Source organism: Zingiber officinale, chromosome 8A, assembly GCF_018446385.1.
Source record: "Zingiber officinale cultivar Zhangliang chromosome 8A, Zo_v1.1, whole genome shotgun sequence".
Taxonomy (NCBI): domain Eukaryota; kingdom Viridiplantae; phylum Streptophyta; class Magnoliopsida; order Zingiberales; family Zingiberaceae; genus Zingiber; species Zingiber officinale.
Window position 1 is genome coordinate 8,046,503 of NC_056000.1, and position 23,416 is coordinate 8,069,918.

The following is a 23,416-nucleotide window of genomic DNA, read 5'->3' on the forward strand; positions in this document are numbered from 1 at the left end:
GGAGCCGTTAAAGTCTTCATCCACTTAGACTCCCAGCTCGCCACCCAGCAGCTATCCGGGAAATTCAAGATAAGCAACGCATGGCTGAGGCTCTATGCAGAGGCTTTTGAGAAACTGAAGGCTAACTTCCAGGAGGTTGTTATATAGAAGATCCCCAGATCGAAGAATCAGGCGGCGGATGAGTTAGCGAAACTAGTCAGTTTGTTGACGCCGATCGTCATAGGTCAACCGATCGAGCAAGTCTCACTTGTGGCGCACATCGATCGGATGGAGGGAATAACCTTCCCGAATGACTGGAGGACGACCCTGACAGAGTTCTTACGGTCAGGAGCTGCACCTGTCGATTCGGAAGAAACTCGCTTGCTGAAGAAGAGAGTCGGACGGTTCACCTTGATCGGGGATCAGCTTTAAAAAAGAGTCTTCTCCAGGGCCCTCCTAAATTCAATTAAATATTAATTTCTAAAATTAGCTTCCAGGTTAAACATGACGAGACACTAGACCTTCTTGGATATGGGAGCAACCACCACTTCCTAGACTAAGGAAAGGTAATATTTAATTTCCTTATATAACTCTAGGTTTAACCAAAAAGAACAATCGAATCACAAATTCGAAAAACAACAAAACACAACTTCGAAACAAATCCAAAAAACTAGAATCTAATGCCTCTTGTGTTTGGAATTCATACAAAGAAAAATAACTAGCATGATGCAGAAGAAAATTACTAGTTATACATTCTTTTTATATGCTAATGACCTCGAGACCTTCTGCCGTATTCCTCGCCTCGCCTTGGACGTCGTGTGGGCGACGAACTTCCAAGATGAACACCACCCAAAGAGCTTCTCCTTCTTCTCTATGTTTCGGCCACCACCACCACCAAGGAGCAAAAGAGAGTAAAGGGAAAAGAGAGGGAGAGAGGGCCGACCACAAGAGGATCACCAACAAGAGAATAAGAATTGTTATGTCATGAGGCCTCTCCTCCCCTTCTTTTATATTACTTGCCCAAGGAAAATAAGGAAAGACTTTTTACAAAAATTAAAATCTTCCTCTTGTTTTTCCTTTTCCCTTTTTATTTTTCCTTTTCTTTCCTCTTGATTGATTCAATCACCAAATCAATGATTGGATGATCTATTGATTGGTCGGCCCCTTGCTTGGGCACCAAGCAAGGGTGGCCGACCACTTAAAAGAAAGGACATACTTTTGTAAAAATTTTATAAGCAAAGAAGAAAAGTTTTTATAAAATTTTACAAGCTCTCTTTTTAATTTCCCAATGTGGATGTTTAAAAAAGGAAAGTTTTAAAAATTTAAACAAAGTTTTAAAATTTAAAACTTCTCTTCTAAAATTTCCTTTTTTAACATGGTTACAAAAATTAAAAAGATTTAAAATTTAAAACTTCTCTTCCTTTTTTCTAAAACCATGAGGATGGTTAAAAAGGAAAGTTTTAAAACTTTTAAACTTTCTTTTAAACCATGTATCTTAATTCAAATAAGAAAAGTTTTATATTTTAAAAACTCTCTTTTAAAACTTGTAGTTTAAAACTACAAAGAGAATATTTTAAAAATTCAAAACACCCCTCCTAATTTGACATATCATGGTCGGCCCCTCTTTGCTTGGACACCAAGCAAAGTGCCGGCCCCTTTGTGAAGGAGATTGGCCGGCCCCTTTGGCTTGGTCTCCAAGCCATGGGTCAGCCTCTTCTTGGACACCAAGAAGGACTTTTATATGGGTGGACTTGAGGCTTTAATGAGACTACGACAGGGACCTAGAGGAGAAATTGGTTTTGGCCTTCCGATGAGCTTGAGTATCCCGTGTTCGCCTCGAACATACAACTCAAGTTCATTAATAATAACTCATTCCACTAGAGAATTATTATTGCACTACCGTACCAATCCCAAATTACATCATGAGCTCCTTCATATATGAGTGTGTTAGTCTCCATGTGTTTAAGATAACGAATGCCCACTAATTAAGTAAGTTGCTGACAACTCACTTAATTAATATCTAGCTCCAAGAGTAGTACACTCAACTTCATTGTCATGTTGGACTAAGTCCACCTGCAGGGTTTAACATGACAATCCTTATGAGCTCCTCTTGGGGACATTCTCAACCTAAATAACTAGAACACAGATTCCTTCTATAATCAACAACACACACTATAAGTAATATCATTTCCCAATTTATCGGACCTATTGATTTATCGAACTAAATCTCACCCTTTGATAAGTTAAAGAAATAAATACTAAATATATATGCTTGTTATTATATTAGGATTAAGAGCACACACTTCCATAATAACTAAGGTCTAGTTCTTTTATTAAGTCAGTATAAAAAGAACTTACCTAAAATGGTCCTACTCAATACACTTAGAGTGTATTACACTATGATTATTCCAATGGTTTGTTCCTTTCCATCTTAATCGTGAGCAACTGTTTATAATTTATAAAGAACTGATAACATGATTTTCTGTGTGTGATACCACTCACCATGTTATCTACATTATAAATTAATTGAACAACTACACTTAACAAATAAAATATAGACATTTGACCAATGTGATTCTTTTATTTCATAAATAAATGTTTACAAAAGCTAGGCTTTTAGTATACACTCTAACAACACCGACTTGTATCCGATAACGGAAGACAGTTCGCCAGTCGGGAGCTTAGAGAATGGTGTGAAGGTTATGACATCCAACAAGTCTTCATCTCGGTGGCCTACCCTCAGGGCAACGAACAGGCTGAAGTCACCAATCGGAAGATCCTTAGAGTCTTACGCTCTCGACTCGACCACATGGGAGGCAACTGGGTCGACGAGCTCTCTAGTGTGCTGTGGGCTCTCCGCACGACTCGGAAGGAGACGACCGGCGTAACCCCATTCAGTGTGTTGTGGGCTCTTTTCAGGGAAAGCTTTGAGATGCGAGCCCACCTTGGGAATGAAGGGATGAAGGGGGAACCGCAAATTGGCGATAAATTGGTCTCGGAAGAAACAAATGCAGTAGATCAACAGAGAATTGGGTCGATTGGACGGAGAAGACAGAATGATCTGATGATCGGAAGAGATTTCAAAAACATCTCGCAGGCTCTCAGTGTCGCCCCCATCAAACGTAGACTTCATGGATATGTACCAGAGTCCAGGGATAGAGGCAGACGACTGTGAAGGACTTGCCATTGCAAAAATCGGGAAAGGCAAAAAGAAAGCTACGAGAATGTTGCTGGAACAAAAAGAAATGCCGAAAAAGATCGAAGGTAGACGCGATGGGGAGAAGGCTTACGGGAGAAAGGTCATCGAGAAAGCAGAGATCGCCGGAGAAGAAGCGCGGAGGATCACCGGAAAGCGTGGGTCGCACAAAGCACAGAGAGGTGCCCGCTGGGAGCGCTCGAAGAAGTGTAGAGGAGGAGAAGACGCAACGGGCTTATAAACATCATGCTCGGCTGACTAAAGACGTCCGATCTAGGTCACGGAAACCCAGGCCAAGATCTCACCATCGAATTTGAACCGTTAAGCGTCACATCACACCTGTCACATCAGGCGTGTGGCGGAATCGGGCGTGACACGTGCTGCCTCGCCATAGGTCGGCAATTAATGAAGGCGTGGGAACACGCTCAGCTTTAATGAGTGGGGATTTACACAATTTTCAAGAAAGCTGGGTGATGTCAGCCTAGCTCGCGCTTGCTCGAGACAACCCAAGGAGAATTTTTACAAGTGCAAGCCTTCGTTGTGCCGATTGGATATAGGGAACATATTTATGCCTGAGCGACAAGCTTCAACAGGCCGATCGGCGAGGATTTGTCTTATCCCGATCGAAAACAACACAGTAACGAAGGCCGATTGGGAGGAAACCTAATCGGACAATTGTCCAGTCAGTCAGATTATAGCCTCCTTCAACTAGACTTGAGGGGGAGGCTTGTGATGCGGTGATAATAAGGGGTCTTACCCCTGCTGCCACGGTGGAGGTCAAAAAAAGTCAAAGTCAAGGCGGTCAATGCTTATAGGGTATCAACCAGTCGGGTGAAGCATTCCCCGACCGGCGAAAAACATTCAAACACCCGATGCTCAGGAGACAACGGTGTGCAGAAGCCGAGCCGAGTAGTTACCCCGCTCGGCCAGACAGCGAGGCCTGGCACCGACAGAGTCCAACTTCGGTCGAGCGACTCTTCCGCTCGGCCTAGCAGCAGACTTGACATCCGGCGAGCACGTGGACAATGGACTTCCTGCCAAGCGGCTATCCTGCTCGGCCTGACAACACACTTGGACAATGGACTTTCGGCCGAGCGGCTATCCCGCTCGGCTCGACAGCAGACAACACATGAACAGCAGAATTCCGGTCGAGCGACTATTCCGCTCGGCCAAGCTACAAACATAGCAGACTATCTTTTGATATCTTTTTGGGAGCTAGTGCCGCTAACAGGCGGCATGGTCAGACAGAGGATCGTACGACGAAAGCTTCCACTGCCACTTCAAAAATATGCTCGGCCCGTTAAGGTACTGTGTCAAAGACACTTTACTGACACGTCTTTTCAGGGAAAGCTTTGAGATGCGAGCCCGCCTTCGGAAGCGTGCACGTGTGCTACCGAAGCTCTATATAAAAGGGGGTCTAAGCATAAGTGGAGGTATGCGATATTTTACTATTACGCTACAATTCTTGTTGCTTCACCTACTGCTTCTTCTTCTTCTTCGTCGGAGACTGACTTGAGCGTCGGAGAGTCATTACCGGGGACCCCTTCCCTGGCTTGACATTGACGCTGCTTGTGTTGCAGGCCGGAGCGAAGTCCACCGGAGGTCAACAAGAGCGCCACATCCCCAGCATCCATCTCATAAACTTTCGGACATGATCAATAGATACGTTGGATATCTTGTATGCCAAGAAAATATCAAAGGGGGTTGTTTAATCATCGTCATGTGTTGATCACGTAAAATAACAAATCTATGATGCCTTGTTTTTATTGTGGATGCTCGAAAAAATTAAACGACCTAACACACCATTACAATACAATTTCTTCTCATCAACTGAAGTCTACAATTTTTACAAATTTAAATTATTAACAACTAAATTCAAACTGATGGAGGTTTTCAAATCTAGATGCACATTGTTCTAAATATCTCTTACAATGATGATATTTTGACCTAGTCAGGTCCTATGAGTTTCTAAAATGAACATATGCATAATACATACCTTTGAAGATGATTAAGAGCAGAGGTTGAAACACCTGCCACACTTTCTCATTTCATTTTGAAAGGAGAGTTTGAAGGCAAACAAAACCCTAAACCCTTGATTGAATAGAGTCGATTTGTGTGGATTTCTTTGGAATTGATGGCTCCCGAGAGGGACATACAAAAACACTTGTGAAGGCTTTCGATAGGAGGACGATCTCGCCAACTAAAATCGAGCATCGTTTTTTTTTTTTCAATTGGAGATTTAGATTAAGTTTGCACGTGTTGAAAGAGGGAGGGAGCAAAATATTGATGTTATATGTATCTGAACTATTAAAGTTATTTTCAAATTAAAACGATGTAAATGTGACTGGGATATTTTAGAAAATGACGTATGGAAAGCGGAGGCCGGTAGGAGGATAGAAAGAACATAACGCATAGTGAGCTCGTCCTTTAGAAAATAGCAAAGAATACTGCACCTTTTACTCAATATAAAATTTTGAGTGCGCGTTTGGTCAATTTCAGTAGAAGTAAGAAAGATGATTTTGTTCATTAGTTCTACTCCAAAATTTTGTTTTTAATTAAATCTATTTCATTTTCAAATTTGGAGACCGATTAAAATATCATTTTTTAGTTTTTGAAATCATAAGTTTATATATATTTGGTTTGATTTTAGGAATTTTATAGAAGTAATATTAATTAGTTTTTTCACTCCAATTTGTTTTTTTTAGTGTTTTTATAAATCCTTGGAATCAAAGGATCATCATACACTACATTTTTTGATTTAATCATAATCTTATTTATTTATCATCATATACTGGTAGTTAGATTAATTAATTAATGTGCAAGAGAGATCCTTTATTTTTTGTTCTCATCTTTATATAAGAAACTTATATATTACATAATATTTAAAATCAAATATCAATATATAAACATTTTCGTGTCACATTTACAATTCAATTTATTTGAATTAACTATACTTTTATACAGTTAATTCAATATATAAGAAGCTTATATATTTACATTATATTTAACTTTTGCAACTTCTTGAACTTTTTCGATCATTCGTGTTGATTAGAATGAGTTCCTAAATATTATTTCTTCCAATTTCAAACATTAAATCCGACTTACAAATTTTAATATCTAGCAAAAAAACTTTGATTGTGTAGTAATTTTTTTATAACATTGAAAAAGTCATTTAGATTGTGATAACAACTTATAAGGCTAATGCTTAATTTTTGTTGACGGTCTAATTTTACATTTAGTAGAAATGGGCCTTCCGGTTCCATGCTTGGTTAGGTTAATCAAACATTAAATAAAAAAAATGTGTCAAAATATTTGTTTTAAAGACCAAACTAAAAAATCCATATTAATCGAAAAAAAGCAAAATATTGCCATGCGAGACAAAAATTTAGAATCATCAAGCCTCAGCATCATTCCCTTAAAATTAGAATTATTTGTCGGTGAAAATTTTGATTTAGTATTTTTTTTTCTATTTTATTGAAATTTCTTCACATTATTGGTGAAAATTTCCCTTTGCTTAGTGCAGCACATTTATTTATCTGTCTGAAATTCAATATTTGAAGTAGAAGCAACGCGGAGAGAGAGCGCCACCGACACCGACACCCACACCGACAAGTTCCTTACTCCGACTGCCCATAATAAAACTACCACGTTTAGGACCTTCACTTAATTATCCTTCAATCAGTTGGGCCGACATATTTCACCAATTGGATCGACAGTATGCAATGGGTGACGGATGAACGAGTACCGGTGAAATTGCCTTTGCCTTCGAACAATCGGGCTGGAATTAAAATGGAAAGGATGGCTCACCTACCGTTGCACCCGTTCGTGAACTCCATCTCCGTTTCGGTCATGGACCCCACTGCGTGTTAAAAAATAGCTTATATAGAAAGCGGCTTCCCTCTGCGGGTAAAACGTCTCCATCAGTTACTTACCACGCATTTCCACGATCTCACGTACAGTTATGTTATGTCCACCCAGTTATTCTTGCCATAGCATTTAATTAATTCAGAAAATAATTAAGAATTTATTTTTTCATATTTACTAAACTTTAACGGAGAGTTACGATGATGACTGAGTCAATTTACCATTTAACCCATAATGGGCAGAAGAAGAGAGAGGGGGAATAGCCGTAATTGTGAGAGTAAATTGGTCTTTTTGGCGATGGATTTATTTACCTCAGCGTAGCAAAAAGTGACCGAGTAAAGCTCGCGTGGGGACCATCCGCCATCACCAGCCTGTTGCGATGCGTTTCATTGGGCCTCGTGTTCATTTGGCATCCCGGTTCTACCCCCATCATCAAGTCGTCTTCGTCCCCCCTCTTCTTTTTTTCACTCGCTCCTAATCAGGAGGGGAAGAAATAGGCGATAAGAGGGATCACAGAGATCTTCTCCGCTGTACTCGTCGCCATGAATTGCCCCTCCGTCGGTGGTGCTTGTTCTCGGTTACTGCTTTGCGTTCTCTCTGCTATCGCCGTTGCTGTCTCTGCATCGACCTCCTCTTCTTCTTTGCCAGCAACTCCGGGATCTGAGTCCTCCGCTGTCACATTGGCCGGCGCGTCCAATTCTAGCGGGCAGATTAACTCCAATTCCGTCCTCGTCGCCCTTCTCGACTCCCACTACACTGAGCTGGCGGAGCTGGTGGAGAAGGCGCTCCTTCTCCCTTCCCTCGAGGCCGCCGTCGGAAGCCATAACCTCACCATCTTCGCCCCTCGAAACGAGGCACTCGAGCGTGACCTGGACCCCGAGTTCAAGCGCTTCCTTCTGGAGCCTCGCAATCTTCGCTCCCTGCAGACCCTGCTCCTCTACCACGTCGTCCCCGCCCGTATCGCTTCTGGAGGCTGGTCTCAGACCCGCCATGCCACTCTTGCTGGCGATCACCTTCATTTAGAGGACAATAAAGTGGGCCTTGCCGCCGTCGTGCAACCGGACGCGGTGATTCGCCCCGATGGTGTGATCCATGGAATCGAGCGGCTGCTGGTGCCTAGATCCGTGCAGGAGGACTTCAATCGTCGGCGGAGCCTCGCTGCCATTTCTGCTATACTTCCTACCGGTGCGCCAGAGGTGGACCCGCGCACCCATCGCCTAAAAAAGCCGGCGCCGCCGGTTCCGCCTGGTGCTCCACCCGTGCTTCCGATCTACGACGCTCTGGCCCCTGGCCCTTCTCTGGCACCTGCACCCGCGCCGGGGCCCGGATCTGGCAAGCATTGGTTCGACGGGGAGAGCCAGGTTAAGGACTTCATCCAGACTCTCCTCCTCTATGGAGGCTACAACGAGTTCGCAGACATCCTGGTTAACCTCACATCGCTCGCTACGGAGATGGGTCGGCTGGTGTCTGAGGGTTACGTGCTTACCGTGCTGGCGCCGAGCGACGATGCGATGGGGAGGTTGACGGCGGACCAGCTCAGCGAGCCCGGGGCACCGGAGGCCATCATGTACTACCACCTCATCCCTGAGTACCAGACGGAGGAGAGCATGTACAACGCCGTCCGACGGTTCGGAAAGGTGCGCTACGACACGCTGCGGCTGCCGCAAAAGGTGGTAGCGCGCGAGGCTGACGGCTCCGTCAAATTCGGCTCCGGTGAGGGCTCTGCCTACTTATTTGACCCCGACATCTACACCGACGGACGCATCTCCGTACAGGGTATCGACGCCGTCCTCTTTCCACCTGACGAGGAGGCGCCACCCGCCACTCCTCTCTCCCCTGCCGCCCGCAAGGCTGAGCTCGCCCAGGTCAAATCCAAGTCCAAGCTCAAAGCCAAGCTCAGAAGAGGTAACATCTATTCTCCACTTCTTCTTACCTGCCTCTGGAATGTGGTCTATTATTTTGCGGTGCCTTCCGCTGGCGCGCGCATTCCGGCATATTCCGTTTTTATATTATTTTTTCTCTATTCAAACTCACTAAATATTACCATCGATCGAACATGTTGCAGTCCTTTAGATTAGACTTATTAGTAGTTTGATTAATTGTTATACCTATTGGCCTGTGCAATGTGGTTCGTATTAGTTCGCTGCTTTAGAATTGGTGGAAAGCATAGTCGTCGGTGGAATTTTTGCTTTCTGGTGAAGAATCTCTTTCATCTTTCTTGCAAATAAAGTCTTTCGCCCTTTTGCAATTTCATTTTGACCTCCATAATGTATCTATTTATTAATTTATCCTTTATAGTTTATATATCACATTTTTATTAGATACTATAAAGGTTAAAATTTTAAAAGTAAACTATGGGGGCCAAAACTAAATTTTCTCTTACCTTGTTTTTTTTTTGTTATTGCTTGTTTTTCACATAACATTGATTTGTGGATGTCAATAGATGCTAAAGATGAGAGTGTTTGTTCACCATCAGTTCTATCGTTTTTCATTATTAGCACGTTATATTGTTTAGTAGAAATAGTTGATTTGTCACCTATAACGTTTTAGAATAGAATTGCTTTTATACTTTTGGTAGCTTTTTGAAAACAACCCAGCCCAGTTTTGTTTTTAAAGCAAGCTGATAAATAGATACTTTTTCCATAATATTTTCTTGTTAATACGCAGTAATTCAGAATAATTAATACATGTTTGCTATCATTCAATGCAGGTAAATTATTAGAAATGGGATGCAATTTGCTCGGGGTGTTGGGTCAGCGCTCTAAGTTTGCCACCTGCCAATAGAGGAATCAAAGAGGATTGATGGTGAGAAAATGATGCACACCTGCCCTGCTCCATTCTTTATATAATAAAATTGTTGTTGCATAGTGTTTGTATTGTCGATACTGAGGTATAAGAATTTGTATAGGAAATGTTCATCATGTTTGTTTTGACACAAAGTCAAATTCCAAATAATGGCCTCAAAAGTTTTATTTTCTTGTTCATTTGTTTGTTTAACAAATATGTCTTGTCTGATCTTTGGTCATTCTGATTAATCCTTCAAGAATCATTGCCTTTACTTTCCATTTAGCAACAAAACCTGATAAAATCTAAGAAATGGACGACTTAGTGGTAAGGAACCGTAGGATTTATTTATTGACTACAAATGATTAGATTTATTGCTCAATGCACAACTAGAACACTAATTATGGAGTTTTGATCGTAATCCATAGCTAGCTGTCTTCATATAATATTTGTCTTCACTCTTCCGTGTTCAGCCAGCCTGGCTTACACATGGAGATCATTGTGTCCAGTTGTAATCCAATATAATTCTTTCCATTTGTAATTAAAAAAATGGCCATCTGGGAACAGAGGAAGGATAGTTCATGGCTATTTGTTTTAGTGCCATAATTCTGAAGTGCAAGAATTAGTTCCTAAAGTCATAACTCTATGAATGATAATTACAAAATAATAATAATAAAAAAAAAACAAGAACTAGTCATCTATGTGTTGGATACTGACACTCGAACAACAAAACACCGAGTGAACATTTGACTTTCCTATCGATCGATCATATGTAAATATTTCAGAAATAATTGTGTTGGAACATTTAGTAGTCCAAAACTACCTTGTTAACTAATCTTTAAAGCCCCCCAAAAACAGTGCCTAAATTAGATTGCTTCCCTTTCTTGCCGAATCCAACATTTCCTTTATGCATCATTGCTACAAATTCGTGGTAATCTATGCGTCCATCCTGCAAAGAGGTAAAAGATGAAAGGTGAGGAATTTCTTCTCCTAATAGAGTTTATCGGCAAAAGGTTATAGTAGATGACATAAAATTTACATTATCTTGATCGACGTCTTTGATCATATCCTCTAGCTTGACATCTTCTATACCAAACTCTTCACAAGCTTTTTGTAGCTCATCTTGAGTTATGTAACCACTCCCATCTTTGTCGAAATAGGAGAAGGCAGCAAACAAATGGTCCTCCTTCTCTATCTTGTTTAGGTGCAAAGTGGCAGCGACAAACTCACGGTAGCCGATAGTGCCACTATTATCAAAATCTGCCTAAAATTTCCAAAGTCCAAGAAATAGAAACAAGATGATAAGAAAGAGTTTTGAGTTAATATATTTTGATGAAGTTAATACACAACATCGGTAGTGGACGATAATGGCAAAAGGATATGTTTCTTTAACAGAATCCTTGTTGTTAATTACACATCATGATAACTTGCATTTTTGAATACTTACCGCCTGCATAAGTGCATAAATCTCGGACTCCTTTAGATTAGCACCAACTCTCTCTAGACCAGCCTTGAGTTCTTCAAATGTTATTTGTCCACTATTGTCTGTGTCTATCATCTTAAACATTTGCTTTAGGCCAGCAATTTCATCCTCCGAAAGTTGTTCAGCAATTACCTTCAAAATCTCATCTTAGAAAACAGGTTGAACCAGTGTAATGACAAGGAAAGAAAATAAGATGTTACGTTGGAAGAACATGAATATGGTTGAGTCAACTTGTGCATTGTGGCAATAAAACTGAGCTTCAAATAATCACAGGAATCATTGCCATGTCAATATAATAAGTAATGAGAAAAGAAACTACAGGAAAACTATCTTTGTTATGTAACATGCATACGTACGCATGCAATGATCATAACCAAAGCTGGAGAAATACTATGATTTTTTTGGTGTTAATTGATAAGCTCTTCAGTTGATTTGTCCAAGAATCATCCGTAAGTAAACATCCTAGTAGTATCAACATCTACTGCATTTTCCCCGACAGTTTGAAAGCTTACTCTTATAGCCATCTTTTTCAGCTTGTTCATTGCACAGAATTGCTTCAACCGAGATAGGACAGCAGAGTCCAGAGGCTTATCAGGAGCCACTCCATCTATCTGAACCCATGGATGACCTGATCAGGAAACCAAGAACAAGTTAAGCAAATAAAATTCATCATAAAACTAGATCATCCATTGTTCTCGTGAAATATCTAAGTGCTGCTTAATCAGACTCAAAGGTACATTTACCGAGCTAGTCAAATTACTTGTCATGTGGATGTGTTTTGTATCATGAAATAGAGAGAACGAGACCAAACAACGGAACTACATTGATGCATCTGAATTAATAATAATTACTTACGCAAAACATCATGAGCATTTAACCGCCTCTTGGGGTCCCTAATAAGCATTCTTCTTACAAGATCTTTGGCGGTTTCGGAGATGCTTGGCCATGGGTCTGACTCAAAATCAGGAGTACCATGTAAAATCTCTTCAAATATACCTTGTTCGGTTTCTGTGAGTGTTGTGAATTACAGAAGATATTAGATCAGAAAATTATAGACAAAATGGTGCTTATACAAGTAATGGGTAATATATAAACAGTATAAATTTGCTAATACAAACTGACAAGAATAGAGAACAAATTCTCACCAGCCCAAAATGGAGGAACACCACTAAGAAGAATATAAATGATAACCCCAGCACTCCAAATATCTGCCTCAGGACCATAACGTTTTTTTAGGATTTCAGGAGCAACATAATAAGGGCTGCCGACCACATCAGTGAATCTCTCTCCTGAACAAGAGAACTCGCCCATCAATAAACTAGTTGAAAGAATTTAAGCAACTTCATCCATTTAGATGTTCTCAGATGATACTGGGTATTTGGAAGGACAACAACAAAAGCTTTGTAAGTGAGACAAAGCAACTAGTGAAAATATGAACAGCATCTGAAGTCCATGATAGAATAAAATTCTTTTACCTCAAATTCTATCTATATAAGCTAATCAATATCTACATGGATGTTGAATAAAATTCTTTTAGCTCAATTTATATATAGCTAATCAATCCAGCATCTGAAGCCCATGATTAGGACCATAATCTATCTAGATGCAAAGTAAAGCTAACTACTAAAACTTTTGCGTGATTCAAAATAAAATCACAAGCAAAGATGCATCTTGAGTTGCATAACAATATTAAGAAGAAGAAGATCAGCACCTGGTTTGAAGAAAATAGACAATCCGAAGTCAATTGTCTTGAGAGGTGAATCCTCCATTTGGTTGACAAAAAGAAAATTTTCCGGCTTCAAATCACGATGCATGACCCCCATCGAGTGGCAAGCTTCTACAACACCTATGATTACCCTCGCGAGCTCTGCCGCCTTTCTCTCTGTGTAGTGCCCCTTCTGAATGATTCTGTCAAACAGCTCGCCCCCAGCGCATAGCTCCATGACAACATGAACAGCCATTGCGTCTTCATAAGCCTCCTTGATGGAAACGACAGTGGGGTGGCCGGCCAAGTGATGCATTATCTGGATCTCCCTCCTAACATCTTCCACATCCTCCTCCGTCGTCAACTTTCGCTTCAAAATGGACTTGCAAGCAAACTCATTGCTAGTCGCCTTCTCTACGCAGAGATAGGTGGTACCAAATTGTCCTTGTCCGAGCTTCCTACCTAAGCTGTAAACATCCTTCAAATTCTCAGTTTGGCGCTTCAAAACGAATTCTGCTTGAAGCCCTGCGATACTGGTGGCTCTCTTGACATGCGTGGGCCTGTTGGGTCGGTCCGTTGACGACCTGTCGGGTGCCGGTTTGACAGGCTTCTGCTGCTCATCTTCATGGATGTTGACCGGTCGGGGCGCCTGGGTGTCCGCTTTAGCTGATGAGGACGAGGTTGAGGAACCTTCGCCGGAGCCTTTGCTATTGGAAGTTGGAAGAGCGTCCTGATTTGCACGGCTACGCCAAAAAGTAGAAGACAGTGATTGAAAGATTGCACTTCTCGAAAGGGTCGTCGGTCCAACGCATAAATTCCCCATCTGGATTCAAGAATCAATGTTCCCGGCGATGCCTCTTCGGCATTGGATCGAACTGCTCGTGGCGAATCCAAACGAAACTGAATCCCACGCCCTAGGTCGGTCGATCAGATTCCTTGCTTTGCTGGAACTCCGAGACGAGACCACGTAAAAATTGGATCTTGCAACGCGGATGCGCATTCAATTTTACAAACCGAGAAAATCCCCTTCATGCGTAAAGAAGCGATTCAAAAATCATTTCGAGGCATCGAAACAAAACGAAGGGGGAGATGTCGACAAATCCCCCGTCCGGTTCACAAGGGGCCCTCTCTTGCGACTAATCCCGCGAAGAGAATGCGGAGGAGAGGAAGGGAGGCGGAGGAGGAATCAGCGGAAACCGGCAGCTTTCCGTCGCATCGATTGGGCGATTGCCAACCAATTGAAGAAAATTGATTGATTAATTTTTGCTTAATAATCATTCACATTAAGGAATTGGAGGAATATGCATGGTCGAGTAAATGATAGTATTATAGAATGAGAATAAGAAATTATAGAATGAGAATAAGAATAGAATGATAGTATTATAGAATGAGAATGAATATGAGTTTGGGTATCATTCTTATAAATGATGTTTGGTTAGTTAAATATTTTCAATCTGAATGAACCTAAATTTCTTTTTTATCCTTACAAGAAAATAAGACAAAGAATTAGATGGGAGAGAAAGTTGAATGTGTGATGAGAGAAAATGATGAAAAAGAAAGTGTGATGAGAGAGAAAGTGTGTTGGGAAAAAATGAAGAGAGAGAAAGTGTGTTGGGAAAAAATGAAGAGAGAGAAAGTGTGATGAGAGAAAATGAGGAGAGAGTACATAATAGGAGAGATTGAGAAGAGAAAAAGTATGATGAGAGAGAAAGTGCACTGAGAGAAAAAGAGTGATGGGAAAAAATGAAAAAAAGAAAATATTATGAGAGAAAATGAAAGAGTGAGGAGAGAGAAAGTATGATGAGAAAGAAATAGTGATGGAAAAAATGAAGAGAGATAAAGTATGATGAGAAATTGAGGAAAGAGAAAGTATGTTGAGTGAGAAAGAGTGATGGGAAAATTGAAGAGAGAGAAAATATTATGAGAGAAAATGAAAAGTGAGGAGAGAGAAAGTATGATGAAAGAGAAAGTGGGTTGAGAGAGAAAGAAGGAGGGAAAAAATGAAGAGAGAGAAAGTGTGATGAGAGAAAATGAGAGAGAAAGTGTGATTAGAGAAAATAAAAAAAAGAGTGTGATGAGAGAAAATGAAGAGAGAGAACGTATGATGAGAGAAAATAAGGAGAGAGAGTATGTTAAGAGAGATTGAGGAGAGAAAGTACGATGAGAGAGAAAGTGTGATGAGAAAAAAAATATGATGAAAAAATAAGGAGAAAGTGTGATAGAAGAGAATGAAGAGAGAGAAAATGATGAGAGAAAATGTATGATGGAAAAGAATGTAGAGAGAAAATGATAGAGAATGTGTGATGAGAGAGAATGAGGAGAGAGAAAGTATGTTGAGAGAGAAAGTGTGATGATAAAATAAGGAGAGAAAATATTTGAGCAAAAGGTGGAACCGCCACCCTAGCGGCCCCCTGAGCTTGGCCCCCCAGGATTTCAGAGGGAGTAAATCAAGGTGAGTGCTGGGCTGGAAAGTTGACTGAGGTCTTAGGAGTTTTTAACCAGCAGACCAGGAATATTATTCCCGTGTGCAACTGGTGACCCTCGACCTTTGGCCATTTGAGCAAACAACCAGGCAACTTACCAGCTGATCCAGCCTGTGGGGGCAATAAGGAGAGAAAATATGATGAGAGAGAACAAGGAGAGAGAGTGTGAAATTAAAAAAAATTGAACAAATATACTAAGGGTATTTTTGTTTAAAATTTAATTCACATTCCTATTCCATCAAAACCCAAGGGAGTGAGTAAGTTTCAACCATACCCAAATTTTTAGGTTTCATTCCAAAATCTTGATTCCATTCCCATCAACCAAACACAAGGTTTGGGAATGAATCTATTCCCTCATTCCTAAGCCCATAAACCAAACGTTTGGTTAAATGATGGGATTCACTATGGGTATGAGTTTGATAGTAGGGTGGAATGAGAATAGGAATGGAAATGAAATCCATCAAGTTATATGAGTTTGGTTGATTCCCATAAATCTAGTAATCATTCTCAAATCTACAATCCAAACATTATTTTTTACTATCAGTTCATTTCCTCATTCTTAAACTTATCAACCAAACACCCCCTAAAATTTAGAAATGAAACGGAAGTAGAATGACTTTTATTCCATATTTTAGAGATTAATCAATAATGTCTTTACAAGACCACATTCCATCTTAATAATTCATTAAAAAAAACTACAAATCACCACCAATATTGAAATTGATATAATTTCAGCTATATATATATATATATATATATATATATATATATATATATATATATATATATATATATATATATATATATATATATATATATATATATATATATATATATATATATATATATATACCTGTAAAAAAAATTAAACTTTCGTACCGTAGCATTGCCCGGGGCTCCAATAATTTTCCTTGGTGGTCCTTGCTACGTGCGTTCTGGATTTTTGTTTTCTCTTGTGATGGCAGTGGCTGTCAGTTTAGGACTAGATGCAGCTCATCTTCTTTTGCCCTCTCCTTTTGGACCTTTCTTCCTTCAGCTGTCCTAAGTTTATATGACTGCCCATCATCTTTATTTGTTCTGTATATGTTCGAGGATCATTTTGGATTTGCTTGTCTGTTTCACGGAGTTTGTAGTAAAAAGCGATCCAGTAATTTTCAGTATCATTTAATCGTTAATAAACAAAATACAAAACCTGATTGAATTGATTATATTGTTAATTTGTGAAACTAAACCCAAGATAGAGAAGTAAACAAATATTAATTAGTCTATTAATTCCTAAACATATTTATTTTACTTTCTTTGAACCATTTTATGTAAATATTTAATTCATTATCCATTTCATTAATTAATTAGTATATTATTGTCCAGGATCAATAGTGCAATGATTAAGTTTTCTATTAAATAATTAAGAAATTTAATATTTGAATTGCAGCAGCGCCCACTAAAAAAGATTTCTTTGTCTAAGAATATTGATCATTTAAATGAGATTTCATGAGAACTTATCGTTTTATTTTTGTGGTCAACTAAAAATTTAATTATTAGATTATTATACTGTCTAAATCATTTTGATTTAATTCTCTACCATTATAATATTTATATTTAAATAAATTTTATTTTATAATCATTAACTACATTTTCTTTAATTTTTTCTATTAATATACATATTTATCATAATCTTAAATCATCTAATTAAAATATTTATTAATTATTTAAATACATATCTATATTATCTCTTAAAATTTTTGCAACTCCAACTTTTTAATTTTTTATTTTATTATATCCACATATTCATCTTTATTTTTATAACTTTTGTGTACTCAATTCATAATCAAACATTCAATTTTATATGACATAATAGGTCTAAATATCATTTTATAAAAAAATTGTTTAATTTTTAAAAGTGTTTTACTATTATTAAAAAAACTAAACGTGTTTCTCCATTTTAACTAATTTACCGAAAAATGAATCTTGATTTTTATTTAGTGTTGATTTGACATACATATATATTATTTTTACAATTTTATTACATCATATAATGGAGTCTTAAATAGTTGTATATTATAACTTCAATTTTAAATTATTATGATCTTGAAATATTTGTACTGTAGTTTTACATTTAACCATGTACAAAATTATAGTATATTAATAAATTATGTGTCCATCTATTTATGTCATTATCAAAATGAGGCTAAAGCCATAGTTACGCAACCGGAGAAAATAATTTCACCGCCGTTAATTTGACGGAGTTCTACCCTCGTTTTCGTTGAGAAATATTTAAAAATTAACGGCATTATAACAACGTCACGCCGGCCGTGACTAACCGTTTGTTTTTACTAATTTGTATTTATTTTATTTTCCTAATATTTCTCCTCGTGCCAATGCAATGTTCACATCGTTTCTTTGCATATTTTCTGCTCTTGGTCGCGGTCCTTCTCGATTCCTTCGATCTCTGTACAAATTTTCCCACAAACCTCTACATTTCTTCCTCCTGCCGATCGATCCATGTGCTCTCGGCTCCCTTTGATCGGAAAGGAACAGTTTTGTCTCACGATTTCAAGCGCATTTTGGTGGAAAATTGGCTTTTTTTTCTCAGCAATTAGGGGGGGATTCTCGGTGCTTCCGTCTCGAAATTGTCCGCCAGCGGAAATTCTAGGCATTCTTCTCCTAGGCGGTTGGATCATCTGCGGTGATGGTGGGAAGGATGATGCGATGGCGGTCACGGCCACCGCTGCCGAATAAGTTCAAGGTGAGGCTACAGGTGAAGAGGGTCGAAGGGGTAAGAGCTGAGAAGGAGCCGGACGTGGAGAGAAAGGTGATTGCGGAGGTAAGATGGAAGGGGCCGAAGGTGACCCTGAGCTCGCTCAGGAGGACGGTGAAGAAGAACCGGACGAGGGAGGAAGAGGTGGGCGATGGAGGCGTGGTAGAGTGGAATGAGGAATTTGAGTCCGTGTGCACCCTGACTCCTAACAAGGAGAATGCATTTTATCCATGGGAGGTTGCCATCAATGTGCTCAATGTGAGTCTAAAAAGGCCTTCTCGAATTCTGCTGTCTGTTATCATTTTTGCTCTTCGACCTTCTGCAAACATTTCTTCCAGAGTTATGTCTGAAAAATGGTGATTGTTAGGGTTTTCTTGCCCAGATTGCATAGTTTGGGTCCATAATTATAGTTGATGCACGATTCATCTCAACACTGATGTCGAATTTCAAAATTTTCGCATAGGTGAAAACTCTTAATAGTTTCAGGTTTTGAATTGTCATTTGTGAGTTTTCTGGTTGATGCATGTTAAGTAAATGTTATTCTTTGTCGTTGAATTGTGAAATAATCAAAATCTTGCAATTTTAATCTGTATGCATGTTCTATTCTCTTTTCAATTTATTTTGTTTAATCCTTTTCTTCCCTATCCTTTTCCTTTCCCCAGATTTTTCATTGTTTTAAGTTTTGCTAATCTGACTCTATCGTTTTCCTTACTTATTCTTCTTATTAATTTTGTGAAGCCTGACAGACTTTAATTAACAGTTCTCTTTTGAGAATTTTATATGTTTAAATAATACTGTTAGTGTTGGTATCTTACAGCTGGAGATACTCTATGCTTTATTTTAAAAGCAACAATTTTATCCTTGTCTTTCCTGCTTAGTCAACTATTGCATGTGTCCCCACCGCTTCACCATGTTTACTACCATTTTCCTGATAGATTTGTTTAGAATCGAAGATTTAGTTTGGCCATTTTCAACATTTCCTATCATCATTTTCGAACATGTAAATTGTTTAGACTTTGATATTTGTCAAAATGATTAACACCATCAACAATTCTTTTGCATCCATTTTTGAGTTATTTGGTGGATGGTTTCAAATATATGCATATATACTGATCCAATCTGAAATCGGAGGAGACGGCGTGTTGGGTAGATGACTCTGATATAGACCGTGAGAAGATTTTGAAGTGAAAGAATATGGCTTTGAATGCTCCTTTTTGCACACACTAGAAAGAGCAAATGGAAACGTTAGAGTGAGAACCAGGGAGGGGTCCCTGCCGCAGGCACTTCGACGCTCAAGTCAGAATAGTGGCCAAAAATAGAGAAGAAGATAAATAGTAGTGTAGATGCGTGTGTCCGTGTAGTGTAAAAGTTACCTGGCCAACGTAGAGGACTCCTTTTTATACCAACCCTCAGAACCTCCATAACAATGAGCGTCAGAGAATGTTTGGTGTCAGAATATGTCGAATAATGAAAGATGTACAGTCATCCTTCGAGGAAGGTTCTATTACATGTATATGAACCGTTTTTCATAACCTCCGCAATAATGAAGAATGTCTGATGTCAGAATATATCAGGTACCATCGGGTAATGGAAGAAGTACGACCACCTTTAGAGGAAGGTTCCATTGCAAGTATATGTTATGATAGCGGAATATTCTTTAATGAATAGCTGTTATTTTATGACAGGTTGTTGCGATTCTCTGACAATGTTGTCTCCTAGAGCCAGTTCGACCGGATCTTTAATCGACTGGTTATATACTGTGACATTTGCCTTTGAAGAGCAGGGAGCTAAGTCCCAGAAGGTCCAACTGGCACTCTGGGCCGACCAGCCATATGTTGGAGGCCTTGTCTCTAAGGAGTAAGGAACTGATCTTTGAATGCTCGACCGACGCGGGGTCCGACCGGCTATATGTAGTGCACCTTGGCACTGAGAAGTAAGGCACTGAGCTCTAAATGCCCGACTAGTGTAGAGAAGTGAGGAGTTGAGCCCCATAATTCCAATCGGCTCTAGGGTCGGCCGGCTATATGCTGAAAGAGGTCCAACCGACACTTTGGGCCGACCTGTTGTATGCTAAGAGTCTTGGCGATGAGAAATGGAGATCTAAGCCCTAGTGAGAGTTACTTATTCAGCTGTATATACTCTGACCCTGACCATCATCTCATCTTTACTTTGACTGCCATATCATCTTGACTATTGATCCTAGGTTACCTTTGGGACCACTCGGAATACACCGTATCCTATACCTTTTACTTTTTTGTTCCATTCTCAAAATGAAAAATGGAGAACGGGATCTTGTTTTTTTGTCTCACAGTCATACAAATTTTTTTTTCGGCAATAAGTCCTAACTTATAAGGTTGAAATTCGCTATGTGCTGTGAACTTGATGGCTTAGTACTTCATTGAAATTCTTAAATCCTTTCATTCTTAGATTTATTTAATTTTTTCAAGTAAATAAGTTTGACTCCATTCAAACCTTCTTGAAAGAGTAATGTAGCCAGTTTACTATCTGGAATACTAAACCTACTTTGCTTGAAAACATATCACATAATAAATATTTTCTTGGATCTACTTATGTTTGAACTCAGTATCTTTTACTAACTTAAATAGATTTCCTTCTGGTCTAGGGCTCAATCCCTGTTGCAAAGAACAAGGTATCTCTTCTTGGGGTGGCTTCAATGAACATTGCAGAATTCATAACTGCTGAAAAGGAGGTTGATCTAAGTCTTTCGTTGTCATTGCCTAGTGCTGCAGAGTCTCAGCTATCCCTTCACGTATGTTAAAAGCTTGGTCGATACTGAAGTTTGATGTTAGAATGTATAATATTGCTATTTCATTATATCTTACAATTAATGATAGAGGCTAGTAGAATAGTAGACTAGTTCCTCTTAACTTGCTTAATTTCATTAAAAGTTGTTCTTTTTTTGGTTTGCAACGTGAAATGCGTGGTAATTAGTCACAGTTTATTTTTTTTAGAGTAATTTTCATGGAACACCCTCCCTTATATGCCTATGCTTATTTACTTTCTCTTTCAATTTTTGCTTAGCTTCTATGAGCATTGTCTTGAACATTTTATCAAATTGCACACTTCCACAATGTGACATTTGAGTCGGGTTCATTTTACAGGTAGCTCTTAATATATTGGAATTTAGAGTTTCTAAATATTCACATGATATGATACAAAGGCCACGTACATCTCCCGTATCACCTCCCTCTGTAGAAGTTATCCCTTTTGAAAAAGACGAGCTTCCTACTCTCAAAGCTGGATGGAAGAAGTTTGTGTCTATTCGGAGATCCAGTAAGGCATGCCAAGATGACGATGGCAGTGAGAAATGCTCTTCTAGGAGTGATGATGCAGAGTATACTTATCCATTTGATATGGATTCCACTGATGATGATGATGACAAAGAAATAGAAGAGAACAAGGAGGATATTAAAATTAGGAAGTCATTTAGTTATGGCACATTAGCAACTGTTAACAATATTAGTTCTGAGATGAAATCAGATGGAGAGTTTGAGGATTGGGTATATTACAATCATCGAAAATCAGATGTAAATTCTTCACATGTGCAGGAAATATCATCATCAGTTCCTGAACTTAAGATGCCAAAGAGGAGCATCCTTTCTTGGAAGAAAAGGAGGTTGAGATTTATATCACCTAAGCCTAAGGGGGAACCATTATTAAACAAAGCAAATGAAGCGGGTGGAGATGACATTGACTATGACCGGAGGCTGCTTAGCTCCTCAGATGAATCTCATTTTTCAATCGTATGTTTTTTCCCTCTTGTTTGACTAATTTTTTCCTATCTATTGTCGGTGAATTTCTTATGCATGTAGTAATAAATGAAGCATCCGGAGGGAAATCAATAATGTTATCATGTTCGTTTGCAGGGTTACAAAGGAGAGGAGGAGGATGCTACAGACCAATCATCCGTATCCAAATTCGACAATGACTGCTTTGTCGTCGGGAGATGGGAACCAAAAGTTATAATGAACCGTGACGGGAACATGAAGCTTGCAACTGAAATCTTTTTTGCATCTATCGACCAGAGGTGCGAGAGTGCATCAGGTGAGAGTGCTTGCACTGCTCTTGTTGCAGTTATTGCTGACTGGTTTCTAAGAAACCAGGATATGATGCCTGTCAAATCACAGTTTGATAGCCTCATCCAAGAAGGCTCCCTTAAGTGGAGAAAACTTTGCGAGAACCAGGAATATATGGAACGCTTTACCGACAAGCACTTTGACCTTGAAACAATAATTGAAGCAAAGATTGGGTCAGTTTCTGTGGTTTCAGATAAATCTTTGATTGGTTTTTTCCATCCCGAAGGCACTGACTGCAACAATGCCTTTAACTTCCTACATGAAGCCATGTCTTTTGACAGCATGTGGGATGAGATCTGCCATTCTGGTTCAGAATGCTCAAGTAATGGAAGCAAAACCCAAGTATATATAGTCAGTTGGAATGATCATTTCTTTGTCCTCAAGATTGAACAAGATGCTTACTATATAATTGACACACTTGGTGAGCGGCTCTACGAGGGGTGCCAGCAAGCATACATCCTAAAGTTCAATGACAACACATCCATTCGTAAGGTTTCTAGTAACACTGAGTCTGCAAGCGCCGTTGCTGAGGGCTTTGATCAGGAGAATGACATGTCTATGGAAGGAGATCTTGTGTGCAGGGGGAAGGAGACATGCAAAGAATACATCAAGAGCTTCTTAGCAGCCATTCCAATCAGGGAACTGCAAACCGATGTCGAGAAAGGGCGGATCACTTCAACTCTCTTTCATCAACGCCTTCAGATTGAGTTCCATTACACTCAGTGATCCAGTGAGCTCAGTCGCTCGACTCCGTATCAACATGCAGATGCTACAGCTCGAGAATTTACGCAACCGCCAGATGTTCTTGTTGTATAGAATTTATGATCTTCCAGGCTATCATTTTTGTGGTTTTGGGTGATGGCTAATAGAGATTAGTCTCTTTTTTTTTTTCACTTGACCTCAACTAACAATATAACTTTGTGGTATGTTTCCGGCCCTATTATGAAGCTGGTCTTCTAGTAACAAATGAATACAGAATTTGGTTGGAATTTGTTCTTTAATTTGCTTGGTTTGGATACATATTTTGATGTTTAATTTTGCTAATTATGTTTCAATGTAAACAACAG

General features: G+C 39.3%; 3 protein-coding genes across 4 annotated transcripts; 2 read left to right on the top strand and 1 right to left on the bottom strand.

Moving 5' to 3' along the window:
* The first annotated feature begins 7,457 nt into the window (after positions 1–7,457).
* Positions 7,458–10,023, top strand: LOC122012231 (fasciclin-like arabinogalactan protein 15). Its single transcript, XM_042568703.1, has 2 exons — positions 7,458–8,944; positions 9,750–10,023. Exons 1-2 carry the CDS (start codon positions 7,582–7,584, stop codon positions 9,821–9,823), a joined length of 1,437 nt encoding a protein of 478 aa, XP_042424637.1. The 5' UTR covers positions 7,458–7,581; the 3' UTR covers positions 9,824–10,023.
* Positions 10,024–10,507: 484 nt separating this feature from the next.
* On the bottom strand, positions 10,508–14,259 carry LOC122012230 (calcium-dependent protein kinase 10-like). Its single transcript, XM_042568702.1, has 7 exons — positions 13,018–14,259; positions 12,452–12,595; positions 12,162–12,314; positions 11,819–11,934; positions 11,271–11,438; positions 10,863–11,087; positions 10,508–10,772 (listed from the first exon to the last, which is right to left on the bottom strand). The coding sequence occupies exons 1-7, from the start codon at positions 13,832–13,834 to the stop codon at positions 10,662–10,664; spliced, it is 1,734 nt and encodes a 577-aa protein (XP_042424636.1). The 5' UTR covers positions 13,835–14,259; the 3' UTR covers positions 10,508–10,661.
* Positions 14,260–17,872: 3,613 nt separating this feature from the next.
* Positions 17,873–23,338, top strand: LOC122012886. Of its 2 annotated transcripts, XM_042569546.1 has the most exons (4): positions 17,873–18,510; positions 20,876–21,022; positions 21,375–22,016; positions 22,140–23,338. In XM_042569546.1, exons 1-4 carry the CDS (start codon positions 18,184–18,186, stop codon positions 23,073–23,075), a joined length of 2,052 nt encoding a protein of 683 aa, XP_042425480.1. In that variant the 5' UTR covers positions 17,873–18,183; the 3' UTR covers positions 23,076–23,338. The 2 variants fall into 2 exon arrangements, with proteins under 2 accessions (XP_042425480.1, XP_042425481.1); XM_042569547.1 differs by lacking the exon at positions 20,876–21,022.
* Positions 23,339–23,416: the final 78 nt, after the last annotated feature.